The following is a 21,061-nucleotide window of genomic DNA, read 5'->3' as shown; positions in this document are numbered from 1 at the left end:
GCAGAAGGGAGGAAAACAGAAGCATCCTTGATAGCAGAGGAGTATTTTGGCAAATTCATTCAGAAATCAGATCTCTCAAATCCTCATCAGAAATGAGTTTTGTTTCAAGCTGACACAGAAAGATGAGTGGCAGAAGAAGGATTAGTGGCAGAGAAATAGAGATAAAGTAGTGCCAAGAATAGAAATCAAGCAAGATAGTAACTAAAAAAAAAAAAAAAAAAGTAAAACGTGGAAGAGAAGAACAAAAAACTATAGAAAAATGTGAAAGAAAAAAACAAAGCAGTGGCAAGTTTCCAGACAGTGTAAAGGAGAACAATCATTTCTCAGTGTTTAAAGCAAGCCTTTCACTTCCAAATAAAAGAGGAAAGAAATCTAATACTCCAAGCTAGGGAGGGAGTGTATGTGAACACATGCACACAAGGTATATACTCCTCCAACTCAAATACAATAAAATAAATCTGAAGCATCATACAGAATAAAACACTCCAGACTGAAGTGGCACATTCTCAAAAGAGCTAAAGTTTTCCAGTCTACTTTATAAATACATTTTGGTACATACTTCAGCACCTCTCACGGGTTACTTTAAGGAAAAAGAAGACTCTGGATGAATTAGACCTTTTCTTAGGGTGGCAAATAGTTATTTTCAAACTTCATTTTCCCATCAAAGCCAACATCAGCTCATAGTAGAGTGTAAATGAAAATTCTTATTAAACTGAGCACAATGGAGAGTTGCCCAGAGCTACTGGCCTAATGTGGCACAGACCAAAATAGACATCATTTTAACACAGAACGATAAGCTATTAAGTATGAAAGAAAAAAGGTATCAGGGAGAAGAAACAAGAAGTCTTCCAGTTAGGTGGGAGAAATATGAGAAAACCCTGACGTGTGCTTTTGAGTTTCGTAATTTTTCTCCTCCTGTTCACAACACTGATTTCTGACAGACATGGTATATTGCTGCCACTTTACCAGGATGCATTCAAGAATTTTGCACCAGCAGAGGTAAAGAGGTTGTTAATATCCTTCCCAGCTGGAGGTTTAGAAAGCATTTCTGTATCAGAGAAAAACCTACAGATTAGTGCTAGGAGTTATTTAAGAATCAAGATATCTAAGGATGGAAATAGACAAATTACATAGAGCAGAATTAAAACTAAACAGTGCTTCTGTTAATATGGCTGTGTTGGAGGTAGGATGTGTAAAAAGAAACAAGAAAATAACAACCAAAAAATAACCTGGATATTAATTTTCTCACATTGCAAGGTCAAAGCTGTCTACATAAGTACATTTCTTGTTATAGGCAGCAATACTCAGTGGATTACAGAAAAAACTATGAACTGCAAACCACAGAGGGAGACAGAGAAGAATGGAATTAAATAATTAAAAAATGGAAGCATTTTTCAGATCTAGGATCCTAGGCAGTAAGGTATATCAACAGCACTGAAAACACCAAAACGTTCAGTGGTCTTGTAAAACACAGAAGGTTTCAGACTTAGAATTGTGCAGCTACTTCCTTCCACCTAAGATTAAAAAAGAAGGGAAAAAAAGAAAAAAAGAAAAAAAGAGAAAAGCCTATATTGAGAAGCCATTCCACAACTACATTCTGAAGCCAGAACTAGCAGCAAGGATAATCTGGTTAATACCCAGTTCTTTTGTCTTCCAGGGCAGACAATTCTGAACAGCATTCACCCAGCCAAGCCCAACTTTGTCCTAGTGCCCCCATCAGTGAGGAAAAAAAAATCATCTTAATAACTTAAAAAAATTCGTAGTAACTTTAGGAAGAAAAAAGGTGTTTTAAAGTTGGAAGAAAATTTAAGAGAAGGGAACATCACTGAAGTCACCTATTGGGCTCCTTGCCAGCTCTAGATACTTGTGCATCTGAAAAGACAATCATTCGCAAAGCTGTTTGCCGCAACAGGATCTGAAAGATATTTACGAGACTACACCTACCCTGTTCCACACAGCACATACTCCAAAGTGACATGTTTGTTACCTTCAGTACTTCAGTAAATCATGTTGCTCAACAGCCATGGGAGTGACCCACTTACTTATATACACATTTAAGTTTGCATGCATCTATGTGAAGAACATGACAACCAAAACAAAAACCTATTTTTTGATCAAAAAACCCACCAAAACCTATCTACAATGTATTCAAGCTAAAATATGCCAAAAAGTGATGAGTTTTAAGAAAAGTAATGAAAGTTAATCTTGAGATAGCAAAATAGAACCAACTTTAAAGTACAAACAAAATAATTACTTAAAAGATATTTGTATATACAATCCTGAGTCAAAAATGTAAGGAAAATCACACCTAAAACAAGGATAGGTTGTTGCTAGCTCAGGAGAAAAGGGATACTTTAATCAATTTCATGTAAGAATAAAGAAAAATCCCTAGAAGCAATATAGAGGATGTGTATCTTGAGGATGTATTCCTACTTCAAGAGGAAAGAGAAGAGGGACTGTGTGTGTAGCTCTGCTGGAGAACAGATACTATCAATAAAGAAAAAAAAAACTGAAAACAAATTAACTATGGAACTTTTTATATACTACAAATTTACACATTTTTACAAATATTTTGCTCCTACACCAGCAGGCTTTTAAAGAATTGCATAACCTGAGTATTAAAAAGGAAACAATGATGACTTCCAGCTCAAAGACAGAATATTATTGCACTCCAAGATATTGGTTACTAGCACAAGACTCAAGATCAGCAGGCATTTACTGTAGATAAACAATTTGCAAATAGCAAGAAATAACTTGAAGTCCTACATAGACCAAAAGTCAAAACATAAGTATTTTATTCTTTATTGAGGCATTTAAAAAAGGTTTTAATCAAATGGAACAAGAATGTTTTAGAAAAAAAGAAAATTTTGCACAGTAAGATGAAAAGTTGCTTTTGTTTTCTTGTATTGGTAACTTTGGATTTCTGAACTAAGAACTATGCAGGAACATCCTGCTACTGCTGCTGTTTGCCCTGTGATCCCTCTGATCATGCATTTAGGTCAAATATATTTACCAAAGGCTAAGTTCTAACACACACACACACACACACACACACAATTTTAACAGAGAACGGGATAAATAGGATGAATAGTCAAGTGCAAGCTTAGAAAAGGGACTCGGAGCAACGGAAAGAGAAACATATATGGAAGACAAAGAATTGATTTTACAGAAAGATCTTTTATAAAGTACTTTGATCCTTCATAAAACACTTTTAAGGTACTACTTATCTCCAGCTAGGACCTTACACGTCTAACAGTTATGCATCATGATAAAGATATGGAGAGGTGGAAGCTCCTTTTCTCTTTATTTATAAGGTAGTCAGAGCTCCCAGACCTCCACACAGAGCTGTCCAAATATGATAACCTTTGTGGCAAAGGTATTTTAAATAAAGTTTAGTTTGGGCAGAATGAAGAATTGCACCTTTCTTATTAGCTATGTCATTATAAAAATGCCAAGGGCTTATCTGCCACCTACACTGAAAATGTGAAACAGAATACAAGGCAATACAATGCCATTGGAATCATGGCATACTTGAGGTTGCGAGGGACCTCTGGAGATCATCAAATTCAACACCTCTGCTCAAAATAGTCAACTACAGCAAGTTGCTCAGGATTGTGTCCAGTCAGGCTCCCTGCATCTCCAAAGATGCAGACCCCACAGGTGGCTCAGGGTTGCCTGTTCGAGCCTTCAAACACCCTTACGGTACAAAAGTTTCATGTTTAAGTGGAATTTCTTGTATTTCAGTTTGTGCGCATTGACTCCTTGCACTGTGTGCCACCAAGCAGAGGGCCTGACTCCATTCTCACTCCTTCCTGTCAGGTACTTATACACAGTACTGAATTTCAGCCCCAGCCTTCTCTTCCTGGTGATAAAAATCTCATCTCAGCCTCTCCTTGTATGACAGATGCTGCAATCACCTCTAATTGCAGAATTGTGTGCAGGTCAGGGAAAAATTGTCAGTGATACAGACTCCATTCCTGTATTACACAGCACAGAACTTCATCAGCTGGAAAGCCTGAGACTAGTCACATTCTGTGCCTATGAAATACTACTAAGTGATGATGCATAAAAGAACCCTTGTGCATGTACACACACACAGAAACACATGTATATCATTACACAGAAAGATCCCAAATAGATGTGATTCTCCTTGTAATAAGTGTCACAATTCTTTTTTTAAAGCTGTAACAATTTCAATTTTGTAAAAATTCAATGTATTTTGTGTCTATGGGAGGCTGTTACTGAAAAAAACCCTAAAACTTTAAACCACTGAGAATGTGTTGGGGTTTAACTGCAGCCTTATCAAGTTACATTTCATCTGTGCTTAACTGATAAAATGATACTTAGTATGACTTCAAATCCTTCAAGTTACTGTGACATAACTACTTCTTGATTCAAATCTGGACTGCAGGGAATTAGCATAGGACACAATTAAATACACTAAAATCTGTTAAAAATGAAGAGGAGACATATTGAATAGTCCTGTCAGTTTTCAAGGTTTTTGAACATGTTTGCAGCTTATATATACCAGACGTGAAGCACAACAATTAATGGCATTCCAGCATCTGGTTAATGACCATCTGGTTATTAACAGTCATAATCCCATAAAGGTTTTCAAGATCATTGTCTATAGAATATTATATACAGAACACCAAGGAGAAAAGAATGCAGGCTGTATTTTCAGGATGGAGTATTACACAACCTGACTTCCTGCTCCAGGACAGTAACCTCATCTCTTGAATTTCTCAAAACTCAGATGTAAAAACTAGATACAGTAAGCTTTGGTAATCCAAGTGCTGCAATGAGCAGCACGTTCTGAAACATAAGATGTAGGAAACACCTAGTAAGGTTTTTGCAATTATCAGCCCAATGATGTAGTTAAAAATGTTAAAATGAAAGAGACCTGAGGATGCATTACTAAAGGAACATTGTAGGTAAAGTAGGGAGCAGATATTCCTAGAAAGAGGAAGCCACAGTAATGCTACCACCATAGTGAAACTGTGCTTATAGAGTGACAGTAGAATAATCCAAACCAATAGCTCTGGGAGAAAGGAAGCTAATAGGGACTGATGAAATCACCTTCAGGACCAACATCAGATCATCCCACATATCAGAAACAGCTCTATCCCAAAAGAATGTAATAGGATCCTTCAAGGGCAGTTGTCATCTCCTCTCTGTAAACCAGACCTCCCACTTTGAGGTGTGGTACAAGTTTTACAGCTGTAATTCATAAGAAAATTTTATCTGTCTGATTTGTAGGATTGGGATGCAAGGTGTATTTTATTTAGTGAGGCCAGAATACAGTGTCTGTGTAACCATCTTTGAGAGTCAAAAACACCTCCAAAAGATGGAGGCAAAGAAGGGCAGACAGAGAATTAAAAGAGTTTTAAAATCCTCAAGTTTACATCCACATTTGGATCTAAGGTACCTTATCTATTAAGGAAAGAGCTAAGAGAGAAAAAGAAATCAAGAGGTCTTGTATTAGATTAATCCTCTGACTTTTAAAAGTTGAGCTCATATAATTATTTATCCAGACAGAATAGCAGTGGCATCAAAAAGAAACAAAAAAACCCCACAGATTAGGTTCTGCACAACTCCCAATGTGCTGAATGGAAGCCACATAGTGGAGAAAAGTAACATTGCTTGCAACCCTGGCCTACTACCACCTTATACCAGGCCAAAACATAGTTTTTCCTCTTAGCAGAATTGCTGCTTTCTGCACACTTCAAAAAAATCCATAATAATTCTCTTTTCTGCCACATAAACATTGGTAGGCAATCATTACCACATAATGTAATAACCTTAAATAAGGCAAATTTAATTTACTCAAGATTGTCAGTCCCTGTTCAGCTTTTAGAAGGGCCATAACCCGTTACGTAGATTTTAGGTTTGACGTATTTCAACTAGTACAGCAAAAAAGAGAACAAGAGATAGCATCTAAACCACATTTTAATAAAAGAATATGGAATTAAAAAAAAAAATCAAGAGATTTTAAATAATCACCAAAATGAATAATACACAGTCATAAACATGAAGCCAAATCCTACTTCTTGGAAGACTTCTTAGTCTTCCAAGAGCAGTTCTGAAAAGTTCTTTCTCCACAGTACTTATTGATTTTGTTGTAACTTTGTTAATCAGCTTAATAAGACTGGTTAAAGATTAAAGCACTCTTTTGAGTTACAGAGTGCACTGCTTTTTTGCACAGGGTGCGATAAAGAGAAACATGAACTCTACAATATAAGAATAGATTTAATCAATTTATTAGTACAGTGACTAAGGAAATTGAAATACCACAAGATAACTAGGTTTTGGTTATTTAAAAAAAAACACATTCCCTTAAAAAAAATAAAGAATTACCTCTACACAAAAGATCCTAAGATCAAGTCCACATAACTTCATCTTCTCTGGAAAATGCTGAAAAACATTCAAATACGGAACATGACCTTCGACAACAAACCTGTGTAAAAAAAGAAAACCACAAATGAAAACCAAATCAAAATAATGTTTAGTATGACAAATGCACACATTGATTCCGGTTTGAAATAACAGCAGCATTGCATTGCCTGAGCAATTCTCTCTGAAGTTACACACATCTAATACTCCATAGGAGAAAAACCAGTTCAATCATTTAACGGGCCTTTAAATTCAAGCTCAGATATGACTGACAAATTATAATGTTATGGCAGCAAGCTTATAATCAACATGCTTAGATGGAGTTTATTCTGCACATTCTTCAGCTACTGTGTTTCTGAAGCTGCTTTAAGCTGTTTTTGTATGCTATGGATTTCTTTTTTCCAAAATTCTAAAGCTTTAAGTAAATCTGACTTTTAAAGCACACACCTTGTGCTGAAGGAATTTGAGTCTGGTAATGGGGTATGGAGGAAAGTCATGGAATGATGAGTAGATAGACAGAACTGAAACCTCATTAATTACATCTGTACTCTGATTTTTTTTTTTAAAGTAGTATTCAGGCACGAATAGAAATTATTTTGTACAGTAACAAACACAAAATAATTTTTCTTTTATTTGCACCCAAATAATGCCATTTTTGTTAAAAACTGGCTTTGGTAAGGGGTTAAAACATTATTTGTGATTTTTCATGATTTTTGTCACATATATATGTATATATATATATATACATAAACATATTAAAGATAGGACTTGACAACAGATACCAATACAAAGCCTCCACCACATCAAACCCCTGCTCTTATCTAGCATCTTTGCTGACATTCACAACAGCCAAAGCAAGCACAGAACACACGTGGATCCTCACAAGGGTACAGACGTTACTCTCATTCCAGATTAAAGCATGTTAATGGTCTCCTGTAGGAATAAGCTAAAATTGCCTTCCTGTATCTCCTCCAGTCTCTTTTCGTTAAAAGAGTACATTAAACTGAAATAAATTAACATTTCAAACAGAATAGACTCTTTTCTTTAAATAATAGGAAAAGATTTGAAAACCATTTTCTCTCCTGCCAGTTGTGTTATCTGCACCATATCTCTCTGATCTTGCTACGTAGATTAGTAACTTCTTGGTCTATGAACTCTGCAAATCCCTCCTCAGTTCCTACAGTGGTTGTAAAACTGGGCTTTGCACCTGCTCCCAGTGCAGGGAGCACAGCAACCTCCCACTTTCATTTAATAGCTGCCTGGAGATAAAACAAAACCAAACCAAACCAAACTCAAAACAAAAAAAAAAATCCCAAATATAAGGCAGAATAGTGTCTTCACAGGCAGAGTAGGCACTGCTGAGGATTCTGTCTCTCACTCCATTGACCTGTCTGTTGCTTGTTACATTGTGGATATATATTGAAGTTGACTGAAATTCCATTTAAAGGCTACTGCAAAGTTTACAGTTACATTGTTTTTTAAAACATTCTTAACTGAATTTTGAGTTCCATTAAAAGACTGAGTTCAAGTAAGGATTAAAATGAAAAGTGGATTTCTTAATCAAAACTCTCAGAATGAACCCATCATTTATAAAGACTTCTGAAAAATCAGAGCAATTGGAAAAATTACATTGCCCAATATTTTTAATTCTGAAGCTCTGTGTATGAGGCTCTTAAATGAAGTGGTAAAAGTAATTGCAAAATCCTTTCTAGTGCGTATTTTGCTAATGAAATTTCAGTAGCTTTCCTTAGCCAGTATAACTAGCATTTCCCCACTCTGAGTGCAGATGTGCACTGGTTACGTGTGTGGTTTTCATCCACACATGATGACAGATGTATGAGGTTATCATCCAAACCCAGCGCAAGTTGCTTGTCCTTGCCATCCTGCCCGATCTGCTGAGCAACTTGCATGACAGCAAGTCAGCTCATTTTAGTGCAGTCAAGGTCGACTGCACTAAACTGAAGAACATAAACTCGAGGGATGGTTTCTGTGAATGGATTGAACCAACCTATAAATGCAAGAGAACTCATAACTTCCCTCCTCCTGGTCTGGCTCTGTGCTCCTGTTGCATGTTACCCTCTTCTGCAAAAGTAACTCACAACAGCAGGAAAAGACTTCCCATTACCCTACTGCCAAAAAAAAGGGTTTATTTCCCATGATCTAACAAAATGAAGAGGCTCACAGATGGCTCCAGCAAGTACAAGAGCTGGCAGAGGGAAATAAGACCTTGCTCTTTCAGCAACAGGGACCCATTACTGGCTCAGATGATGATAAGCTTTAGCTGACACGTGTTAAGGCACAAATCAAACAATTAGCTGTCAGATCTCAAGAGCTGGTACCAAGACGCAGAGAGCAGCAACATCCTGAGCCAGCACAGCATCAGCTGGAAGAGAACAAACAATCAAGACCTTCCTCAGGGTGTGGTGCAGCGGTGACTGCAGCCAAACCACCCTAATAGCTTGCTGCCTCTGAAATGGGAAATCCCACCCTCCCTTCAGTCTTCTGCCATACACTCCTCCCTGCTGACAAAAGCATTTGTGTGACTTCTCAGACAGAGGATTAGATTGAAAACTACTCTTTTGTTTTCCAGGGTTTGGTTTCAACCAGACAGATTTCCAGACTCGGCTGATTGCAGGAACATTATTGCCAGCACAAGGCAGAAAAGAACTGCGGTGAAGCAAATTAACCTGTGTGGAAATGTCTGATGAAACTTTTTTTTCCAAAACTAATTTTCTGCAGATCTGCTTCTTTCACCTAATATACCATAAACTGAGTGAATGCTTGTACCTGGGGCAGGAGTAAGAGCAAGAGTGTTTATGCAGGAACATAGCAACGGAAACTCAGATCGGCTTAAACTGATGCTGGAACCATGTTCTTACGCACTCAGGGACATGCAGTGTCCATCAACACATTTTTGGGTTTTTTCTTTAATAAAAGAAGTTGCCACTAACTTGGCTGTACCAAGTCAAAGCATCACAACTGGTTACAAACCTGACATCTTTCCTAGCTTGAACTAGTTGTCTCCATACAAAAGCATGCTCTTCTCTCTCAAGTTAAGAGTTGTTTCTACATTCTAAAAATACATGGAACATCATAAATACCTTGTTATCAATATAATTTGATTATGAGTCAGGTTTCTAACACTTACTCCAAAAGCCCAGACCTGGAATAGCACTTCAGAACAGTTTCTTCTGTCTGCTCTAGAGCAGACAGGTGATCAAAACACTTGTAAAACTACAATGTAGGAGTGAAGTGCTTGAAAACTTGTCTTGCAGACACAGTCCACAGTCCACATTCTTTTAATTACAGCAGCAGCATACATTAGTAAGGTCCAAGAATGAAAAAAATCCTACGTCCTCTGCATGCTACGAGGAAATGATGCATCTGTGAAAGCCATACAGCCACAAACTGATTACAAGTTTGGTCTTGCCAGCACAGCTAAGTATAACCTCATTTGAAAGGCATTAGTTCTCAGAATCATAAAGTCTAGCATCTTGAAACTTTGTCCACAAGCCAATGATTTTATTCATTATTTAGATAAACAATATACAGCATATGGAGTATTGTGAGACTACTCATGATGGGAAAGGATTTAACGTGTTGCACAGAGTTGAGCAGAAGGTGGTTAAGAATGTTATTTTTAAACCAAAATGTCCCCATCAGAGGAGGTAATTGTAGTGTTTTTTCTGCTAAGTGTGTCAAGTAGCAAGGAGGAGTATATTTTTGGTGTTGTAAATCCTTTAAAAGCTGGCAGATTGCCCTACCATAGTGCCTAAGCATGTATCACAAGGGAGGAGCAGTAGTCAGCTGACTTCAGGGTAGGGAGAAAACCAAACCAAGGGAAAAACAAGGCAGAACTTCAAGTACAACTGTAATTCAGCTGGTTTAAATAAAACAATTTGCCTATAAAGATTTAAAAGGTACTGCTGAATAAATAATGTTCTCTCTGCATAGTTTTAATCTCCAGCCTGTGACTATTCTGATCTGTGTATCTTAATTCATGCAAAAATGTGAACATTGTCTGATTTTTTTTAAACTTAAAATATTCAGAAGCTGGAAAACAAATATTTTATGATAGTACATGCAATTTAAAATTCCTTCCCTTTCTTCATCAAACTTGTGAAAGACAGAGACCTTAAGGGTAGGGAGGGAAGCGTGATAATGTAATTACAGTCTTATATAACTATCGTATCATAGTAAAACTTTGCAATACAAATGATATTCTTTTAAACATCCCTTTCTGCATTTTATTCATTTCTTATGTTAGGTGCATTTGAAGTCACTGAATCATCCCAATTTACCCCCTTTTAAAAGTATTACCCCCATAAATTCTATGTAGTTAAATGATACCTTCTCACTCAAATAATCTTATTTGAGTTTCCAGTTACTAGTTTCTGATTATGTTTTATTTGGTCTTGACCTTTTTTTTCCTTCTCATTTTCCAGCTTTTTTTCCTGTTTCCATGTTTTCTCTAAAACCTCCCAAACAAATGTGCTCATCTCTCACAGATCCCAGTATAAAGGATGTTCCCCAGGTTTTGAATCATTTTCCTGGATTTTTTTTCTGCAATCTCTAATTTTTAAAGGGAAAAGTACAATACACCATTAACACGTAAACACCACAAAATCTAACTTTCAGCTTAACAGTTGACTTTGACAGTTGGGTTTTTTCTGTTATTGTTGTTCGGTTGTTTCTTTTCAAACCACACCGTCATACTAAGACAGAAGCTTGTGAGGATGTATTTGCCTCGGATGACCCCACACGCTTTCCAGAGATGGTTTCCAAGATACAGTAATACAGTAACTGAAGAACAGATATTTATTCTTTTTTTTTCTCTCCAAACAGGATGGGTTAAGCAAAGCAATAATTCTTTACTGTGAACTTTGCTCTGTCCCAGTAATTGAGATTTACTACTTGGATTTTTGCCATATACAACTGTTACCAGACAGGGTTTATACATTTCTTTTCTAATCGCTGACAAAAATACAGAATGTGCTACAGTAGTTCTGACTCCTACAGAATTTCCTTGGGAAGACGGCAGTCAGTAATAGCTCTTGTTATTTAGAAGTACTTTTGAGTTCTACTATTTCTCAATCTACCCAATTAATACTTCAATACTACAGGATGCTAGTTTAAATTCTGAATACTGTGGCGTTTTGCTGAACATTTTACAAGCATCTTTTATGCAACAGCATATTTAGTTATGCAAATATGCAATGGTTTGTGCAATTCTGTCAGTGAAGGCAAAGCCACCCCCTAAAGTTAAATCAAATGGTTAAGTGTTGTTTTGCAGAGAAATAAATTAGCTAGTACTAACTCCTGTACTTTGAGACATATAAACCTCTCTTTTTTAAAAAGTATTTGCAAAAGAATGTTCAATACCCATCCTTCTCAGAAAGCTAGTACAAAGCTAGAAAAGCGTAGGTGGAAGCACTCCATGTGGAGACAGGCCAGGGTGGAAGACCGGACTCTAGAGTAAACGCCCCTTGCATTTGTCACATTTTCATTAGCAATACAGTTATAGGTACCATGGGTGGAGGAGGATGTACTCATTGCCTTGCTTTTAGCTCACAGTTTATATATTTCAAAACTAAAATCTACCTTATGAATTGAATTTGGAATCAGTTTTTCCTTTATTTTGTCTGAGCTTTCAGTTTGATTTGCCAATGTATAGTTACTTGAGTCTTTCTATCCCTTAAGTTTCAGCAAAGCAACATTTTGTTACCATCTTTTCAGGAATACACAATACTTCAACACTTGTTAAAAAGGAGTATCAATGTACCAACAGTCTTCCAAAGTAATTCCCAAATTTAAACTATTTTGGCCTGATTTTAAATACATGTTGGTAACAAGAAAAGTTGATAAATAATTTTTCATTCCCGAAGTAAATCAGGAATGTGTTCATAGACTTGTAGGGGGAAGAAGAGAACTGCACTGCCAGCAGTAATTTGACGGTCTCCATTTAACATCAAACCCTGTTATTAGAACATTTTATTTCTACTATATTAACAGCTGCATTATTCTGAACTCTGATAATTACAAAGATACGAAGACAAAAAAGGACTTCCTATATTAATTTCTGCACCCAACTCTATTTCATGAAGCTACTTAGCTACCTTCCAGATCATTACATACCACTGGTATTGTTTGTATGATGACACTGATGTAAGACCTGGAGAATGTTTACTCACTTAATTCTGGCATGCTTAAAACAGCAAATACAGCAAAAGTATGACCATACACCCTCAGGTGAATCTTAAGAAATTTTGAAGGAGAAGGATAAAAAGCTTCTTTAGTTCTAAAACCTTCTCCTTTACCTGTCTTTGAAATTCATTGCAACCAACAGATGAGAATGTTCTCCAAAATCAGATGCACAAATTGTTATGTCAAAGAAAAGACAAGACAATTAAATACAACTTCTCACTACTACTTAGCAAATTAGTAAGAGGGCAATAGTACAGATCTATTTTTTTTAAAAGTTATTTATAAAAGCAACAAATATTTCACTAGAGACTATTCCTACCTTAAGAGATCAGATAACGTCATTGGTTCTCTCAACCAGAGTAATGCCATGTAACAAAATGAAAGGGTCATAGGCATTGTCATCCTCAGTTTGTCTTTTTCATTCTTCGTAAAATACAAGCTACCATCTACTGATCCAGAGTACACAGAGGTGCTTTCTTGGGTTTATGTTAAAAACAGAAAAGAAAAATAAGTAATTGATAGGACATACACATGATCCATGACACACAGAAAACACGACAAAGGAATACACAAGGACCCTTGTTCAGTAGCTACCAACATTTTCAAATCATTACTTTGAACTGTTTGTGTACTTCTCTACCAAACAGCTTAATTCTAATTTATACATCTACAATAATATGAGATGATAACCTGTTTCATAAACTGCTACTTCACTTGTCTGAGACACTGGATAATATGGAGACAAAACTCCCTCTATACCCATGAAAACAGACCTTTTGTTGGGAACCACACTTAATCCTGGAGTTCTAGAAGTGCACTAACTCCTATATAACATATAACTAACAGTACCTAGGAGCTGGAAATACTGTTTTCCATTTCAGTGGTAAGGGAACAATGGGGAAAAAAGGGAAAATCTGATGTGCCTCAGAGTCAGCGATTAAAACACAGTTTTAAACTTCAGCACAGTCAGAACTTTAACGAGAAAATTATTTACATTGTAGAAATTTTACTGGGGTTAAGGTATGTAACCCTCTGCCATATGATCTCTAACTGTGGAAACTTAGGTATTGTTTTAAAAAACAAAACAGAAATTAATGAAAAAGAAACACCTTTAAAACAAGAATGTAGTAAATGGTGAAAAGAGTGAAAAAAAAACCCCAAAATCAAACAACCAAAACTCCCTACTTCCTTACTGCAATGAATCACTAATAACTAAGACAAGCAGCAATGACAAATTTCATTTAGTAGTGACTTATGAGTTAGGAACCTTTGAGGCTGTGAAACCTAGGAATTCAGGGAAAGAGAAACTAAGAAAAGAAGAGCCTCTCTTCTCTACATCATGATCCAGCCAGGACAGATGAAAATGCCTTTAGAGCACACCAGCAAAAACTATCAGCATCAATTCTGCAGAGATTTTCTTGCTATGCTTCCCCACAGATTGTTCACCTGTTCAGACAGGAACAGCTACCCAGCTGGGAGCTGCAGGGCCATGGCAAGCAGCCTGCAAAAAACAGATTAAAACTTGAGAGAGCTCGGCAGCTCCATGGTTCTGCTGGCAGGTGACAGCCAAGCAGTAGAGATCCAGCTCCCACTGACACTGCGGATAACAAAAGTAAGAAGAGGGGCTCTGCGGACAGCGTGTTCCTGAGCCAGAACTGGTCTTTGATGCCACCTACCGGCTCCTGAAATGGTGGCCAGGGGCACTATGGACACGGCAACAGGTTCAAAGGAACTATACCTCACACAGACCAAGACAAGGTGTAGATGAGGGCATCCTACCAGGTCTATAACATACAGGTGCGTCAGAGAACAAAAGCAGGAGCATCAGTTAATCCTTTTAGTCAACAGTTTCAGCTTTTACACGGATACTTGGGCTCAAAGGCTGCTTCATTACTAATTTCACATTCAACTAAATTTAAAGTAATCCTCATTATATTTGTGGCCTTAATGATGGTACACAATTTCCTTTTATTTCTTAACAGCTTATGCAAGGCATGACAACACACAGTTACACACATCTAACAAGTTAAGTGTTTAATAGGCTTCTCTGGCAATATCTCAGTGCTATACTCAGGGAAATCTGCTGTTAACCCTACACAAAAATAACAACAAAAAATGCTTGCCAGTGAGACAAGTCTCTTGAGGAAAAGAGAGTATTAAGGTGCACAGTCTGCAGCAATTACAGCTAAGTAAAAACAGCACAGAGAAGGAAAGCTATGAATCTTTACACGAATTTATAATTGATTAGAACACTTCTAGTATTACTTATATTTCAATATACAAAAAGATTCTATATTGCTTTAATTTCACCAAAAACTACTTTGTGTGTTGCTGAACTCTTACTTCAAGTGCTTTTAGTGAAATTTGTATGACTGTTTAATGCTGAATTTAATCTCTGAAACAATAGGCCTAGAACGTGTTAAATTATGCCCTATCTTAAGACTACTGACCTCTTCTAAAACCTGAAGTACCAAAAACATTGCAAAGAAAAAATTAGAAAGCTAAATATATCTATGGAACAGGAAAAAAAAGAAAAGATACTCCCCCCCCTTCCCAAAAAGAACAAATTCATGGTTTTTTTTACATAAAAGTCATGACTGAGCTCTGCTCTTAGCTAAACAAGTGATTATTCTTTAAATATGCTGTGTTTGTGAACATCTAGCTTTACAGATACAATAGCATTTTTTCCCCACTCCAAACAGGAGGCATGGAGCTAACTCCTGCATTTCCCATGGTATTTCCAGGTCTTGTTCAACTTTCAGCTCCTTGGGTAGGGGTTGGGGTGGAAAGTTTTCTGTTTCTGGTAGAATGCGAAGTACTCTAGTAGCAAACAGGACTTAAAACGTTACACTTTCTAACCAGTTCCTGTGACTCCTTGTACATGAATACACTTTTATATATATTTATTTACGCTAGAAACTATACAAAACATTGTTTCCAGATAGAAGCAATGAACTGAACTACCTGAGGCCCTGCTAGTTGAAGAGGCAAAGCTGCAATCAGTCTGTAGATCCCCATCACTTTCAGAGAGGGACAAGAAGTGAAGAACACTCGGTCTCTCTGGTTCACTGTCCACATCAGTACTGCTATCACACACCTGGTTTGTGTAAATAAGTCATTGTATTATCTACTGGCAGTTACTGTTTCAATCTGAAGAAACCAAATAAAGCCTGATAGATGCAAGATCAACAGTAAATGAAGTTTAAATCCCAAGTGTTCTTCACATTTTTACTCTCTATGAACCAGCAGTATGTAAAGCAACCTTGTAAAAAAAGTATTTTTAAAGCATTTCTCAGTAAAAAACACTTCTAGTCATTGCATTCAGTCTGCTACAGTGACCAGAAAGTTGGCAATACATAGAGTCAAAGCTCTATGAAATAACTTCAAGAGAACAGGGAGGAAAGGATGACAGCTGATGATATATTTTGCACTAATTTCTTCTCTATCTACTGACTATGTTTGTAAGATAAACCAATATTTTTAAACTATATTAAACTATTTTCTATACTAAAATAAGTATTTTTCTCTTAAAATAGGAAAAACACCCAACCAAACAATAAAATGGACATGTGGAACCCTTTATACTGAAGTGACATTAATGCAATCTAGATATGCAGCTTCAATGAAGTTTTCTGTTGTTGCTTTTTAAAAAGATATCAAACATCTAGTGGGATTTAAGCTTTTCACTTACTGATAATGCTTGGACTGTTTCCCCAGCTGGTCTATTGCAATATGCCTGTTTGCTCTTCTGAAGGTAACACTTCCAAAAATTGCACAGAATTTCATCCTGTTAAATACAAATGGGTAATGATTAGTACAAAGTTTACAAGATCATTAATTCCTGAGAGAACAGAGAGTAATTTCTAACTCGGGAACCTTAATAATGTTCTAGTTCCAATTTTATTAACTGTGGTTTATAAACTACGTTTTAAAATTACGAGAGAAGCTTGGTAATGTGCTTTTGCTTTTTATATGCTCAGTGCTTTTAAACAGGGAGTTGCTCATTCCCTTTAAAAACTACAGGGTTTTTTTACAATAACATGTCCTGTACCATACACCCAGTGTGTGTAACTCACAGCGACACCTACATACCTTCATTTGTGGACACACTCCTAACGCTTCTAAAGCTTCAGCTTGTTTCTTGAGTACAAGCTGAAAGCCTTCACAAACATACCATTCACAGGCTCCATCTAAGGAAAAAAAAAGGTTATTTTTTTTGTTTGTAGTGTTTGTTTGGGTGCTTTTTTACCTTACACATACTTATTTCCATTTTATATTCTTATTTCTTGGTATCAGGACTGTGGCATATGTCTCATTTCATAATTTCAGCTCCTAGAGTACAGGCTAGCTACACTGAATATTCCATCAGCTTCCATTTTTTCACAGTCTCAATCAAGAAGAAAAGCTGCTAAAGAAACGCTGTTTTCCACACATTTCCCAACAACAACAATATGTTTCATTATAATTTTTGGTGTGGCATTTGTAATTGAGTAGAGAGTTAAGTGACCAGTTTTAAACAACTGAGAACCCATCATTAAAAAAAAATGAAATACATTTCTTTCCCATCCCTAGCACAGAAAACTGGCACACATTACAGTGATGAGTCAGGAAAAAAAACAACCAATATCACCACATTCTTCACCATTTTCTCCCACAGGATCATTCACATGTAAATAAAAACTTCCTTGGGGTCATATTCTGAGCTTCCAGCACATCTCAATACAACACGAACTTCAAAAGGAACAGGCCTGCTCCAATCTATTCACCATTCCCTCAGACTGCACTACATTTACTTTTTACCCTTACCTCTCTCTATTTGTGACTCCTTTCCTACAGGCTTTCTGTTTTAGAAGTTTTTTCTGCATTTCTCAACTTCTTTTTCATTCCCTCCACACCTGTTCTTCATTATTTTTCCTTCCAATCACAACTTGCATCTCACCATCTTAGAAGTTATCTGCCCCAAGTTCCTGCCCTGCTTTGATGACGTTGGCTTTAGCTTTTAACACAGATATAGCTTACTCTTATAAACGCAGGAAAATAAACTGTGATAATATAACATAACTGCACTCACTGAAGGGACTGGATGAAGCTAAGGATTTCCTAAGAAGCCTAGGAAATGGCTAATGATCCTCCTAACAGGAGAAATAAAAAGCGTGAAGTGGTACACAGCTCAGACACTAGGAGCAACACAGGATAAAGGCAAGTGAAGGTGTTAAGGATGTTCCCTTTCTCACTCTTCTCTTCACTTGCACATAATTGTTCTTTTCAAAGGGATGGAGTAATACACTGCCACTGCAGTAGAGCGAAGATAGGTCAGCCTATCAGAGACAAAGATAAGCCCATACTTTATTTAGCATTGTAATGCATTTTTGGTTTTGGGACGTGGCCACAACAGTAAAACTTCTATCCAGTCATCACAGCATAGTCACATAGCTCCAGCAGCAGCCTTACTGTAACATCCTTATGGCATATATCATGACACGTAATGAATTCTGTTCTTCTGAATCATGAAATTAAAACCGTAGAAGTGACTCTGGATGAAAGATGTGATATTGGTTTAGCCATTTTAACATGAAATCTCTCCCATGTAGGTTTGTGTGTAGGTTACAGAGCTGAGTACCTGTTAGTACCAGCTAGATCAACATTCTAAGAGCTGGACCCCTGTCATGTCTCACTCACAGACAACTCCTCTGGTTTTGTGATACCCATCACAAGGAAGGAACAATGGGAACACCATATCTGAAAGAAGGCCACCAGTATCTTCAGTAAGTATTGGCTTCCACCAATTAAAGTGGCAATGGGTAACACAGAGCTCTCTTCAATCAAAACAACCCCCTGCCTCATCAGCCTCACAGAGGTCACCTGTGGCTCAGGAACTCACCAAAAGTGACCACTGAAGGTTGTGACAGCATCTAGGAAATGTATTTTGTTCCCGCTCTTACAGTCTTCCCTAGCCATGTGCTCCTGGCCACCACCAAAGACATGATGAGCTAGGTGAACTGTAGCTGAATGGCCACTCATGTAAAACACAGAGATAAACTAATACATACCATTTTTTTCTTGCCTTCTTGAACCTTTGGAGATTGTATGGACTCTTGTATTAGAAATAAATTCAGTGTTGACAACTTCTCTCGTTCTCTGCAAAACAGGAATGTATCTTAGCAAGAAAAAAAAGTCAGGCCTAACTTGCATAAAACATAATAGAGGAACTTATTCAAACTTCCTAAACTGAGGGAGACAGAACATTCTGAATTTTTCATTCAGAAATTGCAAAACCAGAGAATTACTATCCTTGACATCCAGATGAGGTTCATCAGGGTTTGCCTACACTGAGACTATATTAAAGTGCAGCAATACCCAAGCAACACTTCTAAGGCATCTAGACAGCATGCTGGCACTGCAAGTACAGCAACACAGCATCTTAAGGTGGCTCATATTCAATTTTGTGATTTCAAGGAACACTAGTTTTAAATAGTGTCAAGTAAAGCATGAAAAAACAAAAAACAACAAAAAAACCCCAATACTGCCTTCAACTTCTAATGCCAAGGAGAAAAAGCTAATGCTTTCTTCATAGAAAAAACAAGAAGCAATCAAACCTTCCCCAAGGATAGTAGCTTAGCTTTTTACCTCAGTAACATTGTGGCAAGATCTGCAATAAAATCTGCCTCCATCAGTGAGACCCCAGTTCACTTCTGAACACTGGGCACAGCGTTCATTAAAATCTCTCTAAAAGAAATAAAAACAAAACAACAAAACAACAGTGTTTCACGTGTGTTCAAGTAAAACAAATGGCTCTACTAGTAAGATACTGTACAGCTTTTAAGATTATTTATAGAAGAGAATATTTATGCCCTTTGTGTTAGCTCTGGCTGATAACAAGTAATCAGATTTTTAATTAACTGTGAACAAATAATTTTAGCTGGCAAGGACCTACTCTTGGTGTATGTGAGCATTTAGAACACACTAATAATAATAATTAGAACACACTAATAATGGACTAATAATCCACACGTGGTGCGCACATGGCATTGCTTGAAAAAAACCCACTCAACAGAAATGATAGCAGAGACAAAAAGTAGGGACACAGAGATGAAAGGAAAAATCTTTCTCTAGAGCTGTGAAGAAAGCCTGCACGAGGCAGTGGAGAGACGTGCCGGGAGAAAGAGAGACTTCCTGCAGAAATAGGAGGAGAGCAGAAAAGGGGGAGAACAACGGAGTAAAAGTCCATGCTTTTCAACAGCATCCCCCAGGAGCACAGTGGGCACGGCCAGCTCCCTTGGGCCCGCGGGGACGAGCCGTGGCTCACCCGCGCCCCCTCCGCGCCCAGGACAAAGCACCCGCCGCTGCCGCGCAGAGGGGCCCGGGCGGGGCCTCGCCCGCCGCCCTAGGGCCCCGGCGGTGCCCAGCGGGCGAGGCCGGGCCGTGCCGGGGCAGGACAGGAGGCAGCGCCCAGCGGCGCCTCCGCTCTCCGGCTGGAGCCGCCGAGGGCCGCCGATCACCCCCGCCTCCCCGCCCGCAGCCACTGAACGCCCGGCGGGGAAGCGCCTCCTCCGCGGCTACAGCCGCCGCGCTCCGCAAAGCTACCCCCGGTCCGGTCCGGTCCGGCCCAGCGAACCCCGCCGCCCCCACCACTCTCCGCATGGCACACCCGCCCGAACCCCACCGTGTCGTCCTCCATGCCGGCAGCTGCCCCGGGGCCCACACCATGGCAACCGCGCCGAACGCCAGCGCTGCGGGCCGGCCTGGAAACGGCAGCCCTGGCACTTGCGTTCCGGGCCCGCCGCGGGGCCGGGCACTCCCGGCATGGCTGCCTCGGAAGGGTTGTCGGCTCTTGGAGCCGGTCGCGAGCTGGGCGACCGCTATCTCCCGTCCGCTCCGGGCGCCCCCGCGGAGCTGGCCCGTCCCGTCTCCCCTCACTGGAGAGCTCTCGGCGGGCGGCTGATGGCGCAGAGCGACGTGTCCGGGGGCCCGGCTCTGCTTTAGGGCTACCAAGGGCTACCAAAATGATCAAGGCACTGGGACATCCGTCTTATTTGGAAAGGCTGTGGGAACTGGGGCTGTTTCGTCTAGAAAAGAGAACTAGGGGAGGACCTCGTCAACACTTACAAATACCTAAAGGGTGGATGTCAGGAGGATGGGGTGCCATTTTTTTTCTATTGTGCCTAGTGACAGGACAAGGGGCAGTGGACATAAGCTGGAACACAAAACACACTCATGCACAAGGAAAAACCTCTTTTCCTTAAGGGTGAGGGAGCCCTGGCACAGGCTGCCAAGTGAGGTTGTGGAGTCTCCTCTGAATGTCTCCAAACTGGCCTAGACGTGTACCTGTGAGACCTGATCGAGGTGAACCTGCCTGAGCAGAGGGTTGGACTGGATGATTTCTAGAGGTCTCTTCCAACCCCAACCATTCTGTGATTCTATGAGAGCAGGTGGGCAGTGTGATTTAGTGCTATACCCATCGCAG

The 21,061-nt window shown here is 38.7% G+C and overlaps 1 protein-coding gene across 1 annotated transcript in view; it reads right to left on the bottom strand.

Moving 5' to 3' along the window:
• Positions 1 to 20,315, bottom strand: part of TAF1B (TATA-box binding protein associated factor, RNA polymerase I subunit B) — a 48,998-nt gene extending 28,683 nt beyond the window's left edge. The window contains exons 1-8 of the mRNA XM_061989973.1: positions 20,261 to 20,315; positions 19,225 to 19,323; positions 18,648 to 18,735; positions 16,690 to 16,787; positions 16,289 to 16,384; positions 15,562 to 15,694; positions 12,917 to 13,073; positions 6,358 to 6,457 (exon numbers count right to left, since the gene is read on the bottom strand). Of these exons, the coding sequence (XP_061845957.1) occupies positions 6,358 to 6,457; positions 12,917 to 13,073; positions 15,562 to 15,694; positions 16,289 to 16,384; positions 16,690 to 16,787; positions 18,648 to 18,735; positions 19,225 to 19,323; positions 20,261 to 20,275 (786 nt within the window). The 5' untranslated portion in view covers positions 20,276 to 20,315. The remainder of the gene's footprint in view (positions 1 to 6,357; positions 6,458 to 12,916; positions 13,074 to 15,561; positions 15,695 to 16,288; positions 16,385 to 16,689; positions 16,788 to 18,647; positions 18,736 to 19,224; positions 19,324 to 20,260) is intronic.
• Positions 20,316 to 21,061: the final 746 nt, after the last annotated feature.

This window comes from Colius striatus, chromosome 2, assembly GCF_028858725.1.
Source record: "Colius striatus isolate bColStr4 chromosome 2, bColStr4.1.hap1, whole genome shotgun sequence".
In the NCBI taxonomy this organism is placed as follows: Eukaryota; Metazoa; Chordata; class Aves; order Coliiformes; family Coliidae; genus Colius; species Colius striatus.
The sequence above is the reverse complement of the archived record's forward strand: the minus strand, read 5'-3'. Positions and strand labels throughout refer to the sequence as shown.